We start from the raw sequence: 11,542 nt of genomic DNA, 5'->3' as shown, positions 1-11,542 counted from the left end.
GGTTCAGCCTGTGCCAGAGTCGTCCACCGAAAGAAAACCTTTTGTCCTATATGGTCCTGGTATGTCCACAGCTCCTTTACTCGCCTATACCCTTCTCTACCTTCATCCCGTTCGACAGCGAACTAACATTTTGTTCATCAGGCGGTCGATCAATAGCGCGCGAAAGCCAGACTTCACCCCGCACATTTTCTCAAAAGTCGATCTTGCGTGGACCTTCATCAAATTTGGCCAAGCGATTTCTTTGAGCGAATAGTCTCTCTTCCTATCGGCTGAAACAGTCCCTCATCGACGGGTATCACAGGTCTTTTCTGATAGATCCAAAACCATGAAAGCAGAAAAAATATGACGACTGCAAAAATGTTCGGCGATGTGTTCGGCGATATGTATTTTTGATCACGCAAAAGTTGTTCCTCCAGTGATTTGTCTGATCTCCTCCCTGTTATGTTCTTGTTTTGTATCGGCGTTGTTAGTTTATGCTTTTCTTGATTATGTCCTTTGTGATCTTTGTCCGCGACCGTCGCGAACCAAAAAGTTCTCAGTAGCTTGCATGTGATTTCGAAGTCTCAAAAGTTGAATCCAAAAGTTGACTTTTTCTTTATCTCTCTCTCAGTATGAGCATTCTCATGAAACTTGATATGGACAGTAGAGATTCTTCGTAATGCGTGCTGCAGTCCCTCTTCCCAGCTCCCTGGTATGATAGTAGTAACCTTCTTCTCTCATTCTGGACAGTACATGGTATCAGTAGTCTGCCGTTTCCCAATTCAACCATTCAGTAAGAGCTCCTCGTGCTTCATGAGAAATATGCCCGGAACCAGGTCTGTGTTGGTGAACTTGCTTGCATCCGTATGTTCGTCACGCAAGCCTAATGCATAGAGATAAGCTGCGACTAGCTGCAATGTTTCCAAACACTTTAATGGAAGCAATTGACTGGTCAAATCCAGAAAGAGGCAGAAGATTCATCGAGGAAGTTGCGGTATCTGCTCATGCCATGTAACCGAGTCAAGCACGCATCAGCAAGAGGTATCGTGAAGTATAGGTTATAGGTCCAAAACACAACATCAACATAACAGCATAAACAGAACAGTTTCCAATCTCAAATATCATCCTCAAGGCGCCCCAAAATATCCATAGCTGCAGTATGTCGTGGCCGGTCGCCTATATGGGGTTCTTCGCGGCGCAGAGTAGTTTCGCGTAGTCGTTGTCTATAACAAACTAGAAAGTTGCAGTATCCTATCCAGCTCTTCAAGTTCTCCCCGCCTTCAGTTTCCAGACAGTCTCTCTCTCTCTTCTCCGGACCAGCGAGTTGTCGTGAAGAGGAGTGGGGAAGGAGGAATTGCACCGAGCAGAGCAGACTCGCGGGATATCTACTCCCACGCTGCTTGGGAGATGTCACGTGACTATAGAAATATCCCAAGCAACGGTCAAAAAATTCTGTACGAGATATTTGAGCAGACGAGAAACAGGCGAGCTTTGCTTTGCCGTTGAAGAAAGTATTTACTGCTAGACTATCTTGGTAGATAGTTGGCTTACTGGAATTTATCTCTCACTTGTTACCGTGAGGATCAGGCCTGTTCTGCAATGTCGAGAATTATCTCCAAAAGTCTGTGCAACTTCTCTCGCAGCAGATGCCTCAGTCAGACTTCAGTATCCGCAGCGCCGATCTCGCAGTCCTTTTCAGTGTTTCAAAGTAACTGGCAGAGTCGTTACATTACACGCCTGAACTATTCGACGACCGCCAAACCCGGCAAGGCGAAAGCGGCTTCAACATCGACAACGGCATCCAGATCCACAGAAACCAGCAGCACAGATCAACAACCAGCCAAGCGAAAGCGGGGACCAAAACCAAAATACAGCATCCCAGAACCATTTGTCCCCCGACCGGGTAGATCTGACGACATTAAACCCGAGAGACTAGAGAAAATCCCAAAAGACTGGGAGAACCGGCCGCTGGAGCCATGGAAAAAGCGACTGTACGCTACAAAGGAAAAATTGAACGGATCCGCCTGGAGTCCAAACAAGAAATTGTCGCCTGAGGCCAGACGAGCACTTCGAGCAGTGAAAGCTCTGGTATGTTTTCATTTCTCAACGTTTGTTTCTGAGCTGCTGAGGCGAGAAGTCTGCTATGCTGTAAATATCTAACATCTTCTATAGTACCCGGACGTCAAAGCCTCAAACTTGGCCAACTTCTTCGGCATATCACATGAGGCAGTACGAAGAATTCTCAAGAGTACCTGGGAGCCGCATACAGACGAGGACTACCAGGAGTTTCTTGACCGGTGGGCGCGACGAGGAGGAAGGATATTGGACGAATGGGAAAAAATTGGTCGTATTAGCCGTCGGCCGAACGAGGCTACCTCCAGGCGGCCAGACTACAGAGGAAATAGAGAAAGGGACGATAAAGGTCCTGGTCGCTGAAATATGTAACATATTTGCATTCATATCTACTGTACATTGTATAGAATTCCCTATCATATTCTCTTGAGCCGGCAACGATAAATTGCAAATTCGCGAGACATCCCAAAATAAGTAAAAAGAAACCAGAACGCCAACCATTACAACAAAGAAGCAACACAATCAGACTCTCTATATCCAGCTCACTCTTGACGGCTTTGCTCCTTTTGTAGCAGAATCGAATGTTGCAAATCCTACAAAACCATCAGCATCAAGCAAACACACAACCTTCCTCAAACTTTCTAACCTACCGCTAATCCCTCTAAACACTCATCGACCGCTCCGGTCCGCAGTTTCTTATACCGCAAGTCACTCAGCGAGTCAACGACTGTATCACATTCTTCGAGCTTCTGAGCCGTGCTCTCGTCGATTTCTTCTAGTTGGCGCTTGATCAAATCAGCCGCGAGCTCCATCTGCGAGAGCATTTCAGCCAGGGATAGTTGCTTCCGATCCTATATAATATAAAAGTCAGCCAGCGGTATAATGACAGAGAGCAACCTGACTGAATGACGTCTCGTACCCGTCTCAGCAAGATCTCATCGTATATCTCGTCATTATCGTCTCGTTCACTAGCCGCGTCCGCAAATCCTTTCGCGCGCGCCAGATCCTCACGCAAAACGCGGGCAGAATCCAAACACTCTAAATTTATCTTCTTCTGTATCCTGTGAATCTGCGCTGACCGTGTGTCGTAGAGGTCTTGATACAGTGCCCGGACAGCCGGGTCTTCGCGTTTGGATGCTGGAAACAGGCCTACGAACTGACGACGCGTAATCAGTTCTGGCAAATCAGCGCTCTCGGTGAGAAACGTCAATATCGATTTCTCGTCCGCCATTCTGCTTTTCGCACAATCAAAAGCAGGTCTATGGTCTTTTGCAGTGAAAGACTGTATTCCGGACCTGATACGAACAGAGACTCGGGTCTGTTTGCGGGGGCGCGTTGTTCTTCAAACGCGTGCAAACAGCGCACGTGATTTGATGGATGACCGTAAGCGGCGTTGGGCATCCACAGATCTATCGCTCCACCAACCTTCTGCTGGCTTCCTCACTTTAGTCAAATCATACAGATCGATCTCGCAATTCGTGCTGATCGGGCAGATATCGACTGGATCTTGCAGTTTGTGACGCAGACTACAGGGATCAGGGATCATATTCCGTGTTTACGAAGCGTGTTTGAAGTATAGACCCAAAATGCCTGATTACAAGCTGTCGCGATCGCTTGAATCGCACTCGGGAGATGTGAGAGGTGTGATTTTCCCGGCGGAGGACTTGTTGGCATCTGTGTCCCGCGATTGCACGCTCCGGGTGTGGAAACATCTTCCTGGGAGTGCGGGATCGAAGGCGGGCGTCGAATGGACTTCGGACGTTAGCTATCAGGCTACCAAGTATCTTAATAGCATAGCCTGGATGAGCGATCAAGGTGAGTCGACTCTAGTGAGATTCGCAACAGTTGCAAGATGGTGAGCTAACAGCTGTGACTAAACTGAATAGGTCTGATTGCGTGTGCTGGTCTGAATCAGGAAATCGTGATCTGCTCGCCAAATGCTAGCCTGACCCCGGAAAGTGCGCTCAAGGGCCACGAAGCTAATATCTGCTCTCTGCATTACTCAGACGGTGTACTGATCAGTGGTAGCTGGGACAAGACTGCTCGGGTATGGATCGACGGGAAGTGCAAGTACATTCTAAAGGGTCACGAGCAAGCGGTCTGGGCTGTGTTGGTCATCGGCCCTGATTCGTTCCTCACCGGCGCTGCCGATAAGACTATCCGGCTCTGGAGCGGGAATCAATGTGTTTCTGTATTCAGAGGCCACACCGATGTCGTTCGAAGCATATGTATGGTCGGTGACGATCGGTTCGCGAGCTCGAGCAACGATGGCTCGATCCGTATCTGGGACTTCCAGGGGAACTGCCTCCAAGAGCTATACGGTCACACCAGCTTTGTCTACTCTCTCGCTTATTCAGTGGCTACGGACGAGATAATCAGTAGCGGCGAGGATCGATCGGTGCGGGTTTGGAAAGCTGGCGAGTGCGTGCAAAGTATCAATCTGCCATGCATTTCGGTCTGGTCTGTGGCTGTCTGCCCCGCAAACTCTGATATCGCTGTAGGCGGTAGTGACAAAATTGTTCGGATTTTTTCTAGAAACCAACAATCTTGGGCTACTCCGGACGAGCTTGCGGTATGTGCTTAATACGTTGTCGACTTTTCGTCAAGTGCTTGAGCTGAGCTAATAATCATTATGCAGAAATTCGAAGAGCAGGTAGCAGGATTCGCAATCTCGACCAACCAGGTCGGCGACATCAACAAGGAAAAGATCCCCGGTCTGGACGCGCTGCAGATCCCGGGTAAGAAGATCGGGCAGGTTATAATGGCAAAGTCCGCTACCGGCGGTATCGATGCTTACCAATGGTCTGGCGACAAATGGGACAAGATCGGCGAGGTCGTGAGCGGAGTCGGGCAGCAGCAGAAACAGCTGTATAACGGCCAAGAGTACGATTACGTGTTTGATGTTGACGTGAAGGAGGGTAGTCCACCTCTGAAGCTACCGTACAATGCCAACGAGAATCCATACACTGCGGCCCAGAGGTTTTTGGAGAAGAACGAGCTGCCACAGGAGTATCTTGATGAAACTGCAAAGTTCATTGAGAAGAATACTGCGGGCGTCCAGATTGGAACATCGGAACCTGTTCGCGATCCTTATTCCGACAGATCAGGCTCGGGTTCGACTAGCACCTACTCTGCACCAAAGGTGCGTTGATCCTTGTTTTAACTTACTAAATATGCAAGTGTGAAGACTAACGACATATGATATAGCCGAAGCGCGCAAAATCTACTTTGTTCCCGCAGAAAACCTATCTGTACATAAAGAAGATGAACGTACCTATGTTTATCAAAAAGACGAAAGAACTCAATGCGTCAAAAGATGTTTCTATCGCAATCAGCGACGATGAGTTCTCAGCGCTCTCTACGATCCTCACCGCCGCTGAATCTGGGATCGACTCGGCGGGAGCGGTCAAGGCAGCCTCGGCCGGTCTCAAGATTGCCAAAAACTGGCCTGCGAACGAAAAATTAGGCGGTCTAGACGTCTTGCGCACGGTTGTAGGGCAGATCGAAGACGCGGGAGTGATTTCTGAGATTGCGTCGGCTTTGATTCAGCTCGGATCTGAGATTGTGGATATTCCGAATAACGCGATGATGGCTGCGAGAGTGTTTGTGAATATGTTTGAGAACGAGGTCGGGCGGGTGGTTATTCAGGATAGCCAGGTTCGAGAGAGCGTGCTTGACTCGGTGCGAGCGAGTGCGGTGAAGGAGTTGTCGAAGATGGCGGCCGTGGCTCTGTCTACGTTGATTTTGAAGTAAGCCATCTTTTACTCTGGACTTCTGATAAGAAGCACATATTCTAACAAGATCTATCATCATTATAGTTTCAGCGTTCTAGCCAGCAATGAAAGCGACCCAGAGATTGCATTTTCAGTCATCGGAATCATCCCCGACTTTATCACCCTCGTACAAGACTCCGAGGCGGGCTATCGGCTGCTGATTGCGTTCGGCACTTTGCTCTCGCTGCCGAGTCCGGAGGTCAAGGAGGCAGGCCGGAGTCTGGACGGAGAGAAAGCGGTGTCGGTTTTGAAAGTCAGGTTTCCTGGCGAGACGAGGATCTTGACTGCTGTTGATGATGTGCTCGAGTTGTTGAAGTAGATGAAGAGAGATAGAGGTTGATTAATTTGAATTCTATTCGTAGGATTGCTAAGTCAAAAAAAAATACAATGCTGTCGCCAATGCGTTTTTGTTTTATCCATAAATGCCCAAATCCGTGTCCTCATCTTGGCTAATCTCAGATCGATGACCATGATGAACAATCCCAAGCGCCTCGTCGCCATCAAAGATCTCCGCAATCTCTTCAAGACCCTTGCCTCCCGTTTCCGGGAAATACAAATACGCAAGAACAGCCCAGAGCGCGAGCGCGACGCAGGATACGGTGTAAAACCGCCAGCCCCAGCGCTCGAGGCCGACGGGGTTGATGAAGTTTGAGAAGCCGATGGTGGAAGCCTGGACGAGTTGGGAGTACATTGACATTTTTGAGCGGGCGGAGAAGGGGACGACTTCGACGACGTAGGTAGGTACGAAGGGGCCGATGAAGTGGTAGAAGAAGTTGTATGCGATCATGACGACGACGGTGAGGACTATTATGGCGTGGTTTTGGAAGTCGAGTTTTTCGTTTAGTGCGGAGAGGTAGGTCCAGAGACTGTAGTCGAGGAACATGGTCGAGAAGCCGATGATGAACGCCGTCCGGCGACCGATGCGCTCGATCTGGAGCGCGATGAAGAACGCGACGAAGATAGTGAAGATCGTGCTGCCGAGGTTGATGAGCAGCTGCGAATTGGGGTCGACGATGCCCATGTTTGTGAGCACGATCGGGAGGTAATACGACAGCACGCCGTTTCCCGAGAACTGGACCATGACCGAAATAATCGAGACGATGAAGAACCGGTGTCGCATCCCCGGCGTGGCCAGCAACTGCGACCAGCGGCTCTGCTTTGCTGCTTTCTCTGCCTCGATCGCGGCCGAGATCTCAGCCATCTCGTACTGCACCAGATCGGAATCCGGGTCGCCACCACCGTGGTACTCGACCAGGAATTCAAACGCCTCGTCGTATCTCTCCTTCGAGACCAGCCACCGCGGCGACTCGGGCGCGTACTGCACGAGCGCGCACTGCACGAGCGGGAAAAACCCTTGCAAAAGACTCGGGATGCGCCAGCTCCAATTCGTGTCCTGCATCCGGTACGTCAGATACGTCGCGATCGCGGCGCAGAACGAGCCAACAGGCCACGCGGGCTCGAGTACGGACGTCATCTGGCCTCGCTGCGGGGGGTACGCGCACTCGACGATCAGGAGCGGCGCGGCGGCTTCGGCGAGCGCGAGGCCGAGGCCGATGAGAGCTCGCGCGAGGACAAACATGCGGTAGCTGAGCGCGAAGCCCTGGAACAGCGATCCTAAAACAATAAGCGAGCAGCCCCAGAAGATTGGCTTCCGGCGGCCGTATTTGTCGATGATGTAGGGGAACGCAGGCGCGCATGCTAGGTGGCCGACGATCATGGCGTTGCCCATCCATGCTAGCCGCGTACCGGAGGGATGGTCGAAGTACTCTATCCAAGCAGGCACGCTCTGCAGACCGTTCAGCATCGAGCCGTCGAATCCGTTTGTCATGTTTGTCAGAATCGGTGCAAGAAGCAGCGTGTTGAGCTTCAGCAGGTGCGGATACTGGAACCAGTACTTTTTGTGTTTGGGAATCACGTCTTCGAGTACCATGCCTTCGAACCGCTCCAGGTCTTGTTCGCCGCGGACATATCTGGAGCTGGTACTTGTGGAGCGCGTGGCGGAGATTGAGAGGTCGCCGGTGTCGAGCGCGTCGTCGGTCAGTGGGTTGGCGAGCAACGGATGGGCCTCCGAGGACCGCCGCGGGGAGAAATTCTGTGACGAGAGGAGAGTGGTCAATTAGATGAGTGAGAAGAACATAGATAAAGATCACATACCATTCTTGCTATGTGGATAACAATAGGAAGCTGCACGCAAGGCCGGACAAGCAAGAATCCATTGCCGGGAACAGATAAAGAAAGAGCGATTGTGTGGAGTACCGGGTCTCGGAGATGCTACCGGATTAGATTAAGCGATAAAGCGCTTGTGCGGGCCGCCGTACCGCCCACTAAGCGCCCAGCTGCCTGCACCTTCTTATTACCTCGAGCATTTGCTATATTTTGTGTATACATCCAGTGTCGAGGAGTCCACTGTATATCTTCGAGTTTACTATATATCTTAAATACTGATTTACATGCATTATTGAGGCGCTCTCATCTACAACAAGAGGAAGAATGTGGTTAGATCGCTACATCAGTTACCTTCATCTTTGCTCTACACAGATTCAACTACGTCCTCAGAATCATGAACTATAGCTGATTTCCGGGATGCCTCGTTTCTTATCGCATCTCCGCGATGGATCCTCATTATTGACTCGAGCGGATCTGCAATTCTCGATCAAAGGAGGTAGTGCTACGAGGATACTTGTTCTCGCTGCGTTCCGTATTATAATGGTACAAGCAAGAGCATAACAGTATCAAGATAATGCACCCAGGCTCTCGTCATCATACCAATACTCTGATTATTGTATACCCTCATATATTACATCAATCCGAGTTCAAACCCCGGATCCATCCTGATCCGCCAGCGTACCATATCCGGACTACCCTTTACACAATTCATTGAATATTTGCAAGTCGAGATGCGTTTATTCCCGAAGCATTGCGTCAATCTCCAAAATCTCGTCTTCGTCTGCTACCTCCAAAAGTCTAGAATACCGCACTCGTTAGCTTCCAGTGTTCTCCAACAGCGCCATCACCATCACAACTCACCTATTCACATCCGCCTGCGCCCTAAAGATCTCAACCGCACCAGCATACAACATCTTCGCCTGCTGCGTCGCCGTCACCGGTCGATAATACAACAACACATACGGCGCCTTATGCCGTCCGTCCTTCGTGACCATCGGGTAGCTAAGCACCACGTAGCGCGGCGTGTTGCCGGGCAGCGCATCGGCTAGATCTTCGAGACTCGTGTAGACTTCCGCAGGCGACGTCTCGACTATCGACATGTCTGCCTTCGAGATCTCGTAGATCCGCGCTTGAGGCGTGGTTGCCCGGGCCGAGCCGAAGCGCAGGTCGCGGAGCGACTTTGTGGTTGTCGGTGGGAGTGTATATAGTGATTGCGACTATGACAGTCATGTTAACAACCTCACCAAAAACATTTGCCTAAAATCTCTTCATATCAAAACACATACCATTTCTCTATCGTCCCGGTTAGGAATCCTGGTGATGAACTATCAGAATGGGCTCAACTGATTCACAGGCGGCTTTCGGTTTTCCTTTGATTACCGAGGCGCCTCCAAACTCTGTTTGCGCTGCTGCCTCTTCCTCTCTTCACCATTTTCTTTGTTCTTTTCGAGCTGTATGAAGCAAGTAAAGTAGGAAAAAAATAACTACGTATCAGCGCAAATAAATATACAAATACTCGCATCAGAAAAAATGAATGCAAAAAAAATAAAAAATATGATTGAAACGGACAGGAATTGAACCTGCAACCCTTCGATTGACCAACTATTAACTGGAGTCGAAAGCTCTACCATTGAGCCACCGCTTCAAACTTATAACAAAAAAGATTATCTGGTTCCTTATAAAAGTTTTTTACTTTGCTTACGTTTTTGCTGTTTTTTTGTTTTTCTTACTGTTTATTTGTTTCAGTTGTCGTATATAATTGTTGTAATCTTGTAAACAACTTTTTAAAGCTTTGTGCGGTCTGGTTTTGCGTGGTTTAATCGGCGTCCTATGTAGAACTGGTTAAGAGTGTGAGTAGCTGCAGTTTCCATACTTCACTTGATTTCGCTACGAAAATTGAGAGCGACCACCTGAATAAACAAATCACTACTATATTTCCTCGCATAAATAGCTGTAAAAAACAAACAAAAGCTGGTTGTAAGAAAAACTAAGTGTAGTAAATAACGAGATATAAATTGAGAGTGAACAGCAAAAAACCTAAGCGCCGCTCCAGCCTATTCGAAGCCCTGTCCCACCAACCGTAATATGCCCTTCCCATCCGTGCTTGGTCCGCCGACCTAGAAACTCCATAAACAAGACGCTGAAAAAATCCATAAAAAAAAAATAAAAATAAAAGAGGGTTAAAGATTTAGAGGATTGATCGTAAATATTGGCTAGATTGTTCACCAAAAAGGGCGCCGGTAGTCATTGGACAGATACACCGCATAACTATTCAAGAATCGCGCGGAAATCTTATCGCTGACGGCAAGTAATTGCTGCACAAGCGATGCACCGGCAGACTTTGACTCTGACTCAAGGCTACTGAGCGAGGCTAGCGAGCTTGTGTAGAGGGACTTGAGGTCGCGCGTGCGAGCTTGGTTGGATTCGCGGCGTTTGGAGAGACGGGAGTAGTACTCTGCTATACCCGAGGCGATTTTGGCGTCGTGGGAGTCGCGCTCGGCGGTGGATACCATGTCTGTGTTAGATACAAAAGACTCAGCAGCAGCAGTAGCAGAAACGGAAGGGCGGGAAACAGGTGATCTGCGACGGTCGAGCAAGATCCCAGCACTAGACCGATCGACCGCGAGATCGTCCAACGGCGGGGGATACACCAGATCGACCATCAGATCCCGATCACCCTCATAGTACCGCTTCCACTTTGAGATGTGCGGACGCTTGCGGACAAGAGTCACTGCGTCGTGGCAGGCAGGGCGGGAGGAGCCGAAGCGGTAGGAGACGACGTCGGTGCCGATTTGCATGCCGACTTGGGTGCCGAGGTAGAAGCCTGTGAGGCCGCAGGCTGATTTACCTAGAAAGCGTACGAGACGAAACGCAAAAAGACCGCGTCGCAAGGCTGCAGTACAGTTAGCTTTAGTTTACAACAAACAATCACGTAGATAGCAGCGAGAAACGACGCACTTGCAGAAAACATATAGAGACCCATAACTGATCCCGACATGAGCGACCCGGTATTAACATGCCGCAACCCACTTGCCAAATCGCGTCTGTCGCGCTCCGTAAGCTCGCTGTCGACCTCGACAAAAGTGTGCAGGCTGACCGCGTGGGCAGCAGCCTGCTGCTCGGTCCAGATCGCGCGCTCGGTCGCGGTCACGGTCGCGCCGGAACTCGCCCTGAGCGAACTCAGTTGCGCGGACGCGAGGTCCTGCGCTTCAGAAACTGCGCTCTTGAGCTTTTCTGTCACGGGAGAGGTGGATTCGGTCATGGCTGCGCGGGGTGAATGAGGGAACAGCAGCAGAGGGGGCGCGTGGGCTGAGAACTGGGAGGAGGTGAAAGGCGGCATGATGAGATAAGGGTGATGACCAGTCCGAGCTCGAACTTTATTTCTGGGCGGAGAACTCCCAACGCGAGATCTGACTGCCGAAAGCGGAGATTTCTTGTTTAGGAAATCTTCAGCTTGACTAGACGAACAGCAAAGCATAGATAATTGAATATATTGTAGTAAATTCCACCCTCCACCAGATCTTCACAAAATAGATGTACGTAATAAGCGC

At 49.8% G+C, this 11,542-nt stretch overlaps 6 protein-coding genes and 1 non-coding gene across 7 annotated transcripts; 2 read left to right on the top strand and 5 right to left on the bottom strand.

The window, feature by feature from the left end:
* Nucleotides 1–1,352: 1,352 nt before the first annotated feature.
* BZA70DRAFT_308425 (uncharacterized protein) lies at nucleotides 1,353–2,415 on the top strand (the record flags this gene model as incomplete). Its single annotated transcript, XM_064914854.1, has 2 exons — nucleotides 1,353–2,067; nucleotides 2,152–2,415. Exons 1-2 carry the CDS (start codon nucleotides 1,579–1,581, stop codon nucleotides 2,413–2,415), a joined length of 753 nt encoding a protein of 250 aa, XP_064770620.1. The 5' UTR covers nucleotides 1,353–1,578.
* BZA70DRAFT_271688 (uncharacterized protein) lies at nucleotides 2,416–3,494 on the bottom strand. Its single transcript, XM_064911526.1, has 2 exons — nucleotides 2,972–3,494; nucleotides 2,416–2,903 (listed from the first exon to the last, which is right to left on the bottom strand). The coding sequence occupies exons 1-2, from the start codon at nucleotides 3,281–3,283 to the stop codon at nucleotides 2,694–2,696; spliced, it is 522 nt and encodes a 173-aa protein (XP_064770619.1). The 5' UTR covers nucleotides 3,284–3,494; the 3' UTR covers nucleotides 2,416–2,693.
* On the top strand, nucleotides 3,451–6,191 carry BZA70DRAFT_19406 (WD40-repeat-containing domain protein). The gene is made up of 5 exons (XM_064910062.1): nucleotides 3,451–3,867; nucleotides 3,939–4,624; nucleotides 4,691–5,194; nucleotides 5,260–5,801; nucleotides 5,871–6,191. The coding sequence occupies exons 1-5, from the start codon at nucleotides 3,639–3,641 to the stop codon at nucleotides 6,142–6,144; spliced, it is 2,235 nt and encodes a 744-aa protein (XP_064770618.1). The 5' UTR covers nucleotides 3,451–3,638; the 3' UTR covers nucleotides 6,145–6,191.
* A 46-nt stretch (nucleotides 6,192–6,237) lies between these two features.
* BZA70DRAFT_235187 (general substrate transporter) lies at nucleotides 6,238–7,755 on the bottom strand (the record flags this gene model as incomplete). The annotated part of the gene is made up of 1 exon (XM_064910330.1): nucleotides 6,238–7,755. The coding sequence occupies one exon, from the start codon at nucleotides 7,753–7,755 to the stop codon at nucleotides 6,238–6,240; it is 1,518 nt and encodes a 505-aa protein (XP_064770617.1).
* A 1,093-nt stretch (nucleotides 7,756–8,848) lies between these two features.
* On the bottom strand, nucleotides 8,849–9,280 carry BZA70DRAFT_264940 (uncharacterized protein; the record flags this gene model as incomplete). The annotated part of the gene is made up of 2 exons (XM_064910934.1): nucleotides 8,849–9,208; nucleotides 9,278–9,280. 2 exons carry the CDS (start codon nucleotides 9,278–9,280, stop codon nucleotides 8,849–8,851), a joined length of 363 nt encoding a protein of 120 aa, XP_064770616.1.
* A 270-nt stretch (nucleotides 9,281–9,550) lies between these two features.
* BZA70DRAFT_t6 lies at nucleotides 9,551–9,636 on the bottom strand. Its single transcript has one exon. It is a non-coding gene; the product is annotated as a tRNA-Trp (tRNA).
* A 219-nt stretch (nucleotides 9,637–9,855) lies between these two features.
* On the bottom strand, nucleotides 9,856–11,340 carry BZA70DRAFT_271680 (uncharacterized protein). The gene is made up of 2 exons (XM_064911525.1): nucleotides 10,950–11,340; nucleotides 9,856–10,884 (listed from the first exon to the last, which is right to left on the bottom strand). Exons 1-2 carry the CDS (start codon nucleotides 11,329–11,331, stop codon nucleotides 10,214–10,216), a joined length of 1,053 nt encoding a protein of 350 aa, XP_064770615.1. The 5' UTR covers nucleotides 11,332–11,340; the 3' UTR covers nucleotides 9,856–10,213.
* Nucleotides 11,341–11,542: the final 202 nt, after the last annotated feature.

The sequence above is a fragment of the Myxozyma melibiosi genome, assembly GCF_037950935.1.
Source record: "Myxozyma melibiosi strain Phaff 52-87 chromosome Unknown BZA70scaffold_1, whole genome shotgun sequence".
NCBI classification, from domain to species: domain Eukaryota; kingdom Fungi; phylum Ascomycota; class Lipomycetes; order Lipomycetales; family Lipomycetaceae; genus Myxozyma; species Myxozyma melibiosi.
The sequence above is the reverse complement of the archived record's forward strand: the minus strand, read 5'-3'. Positions and strand labels throughout refer to the sequence as shown.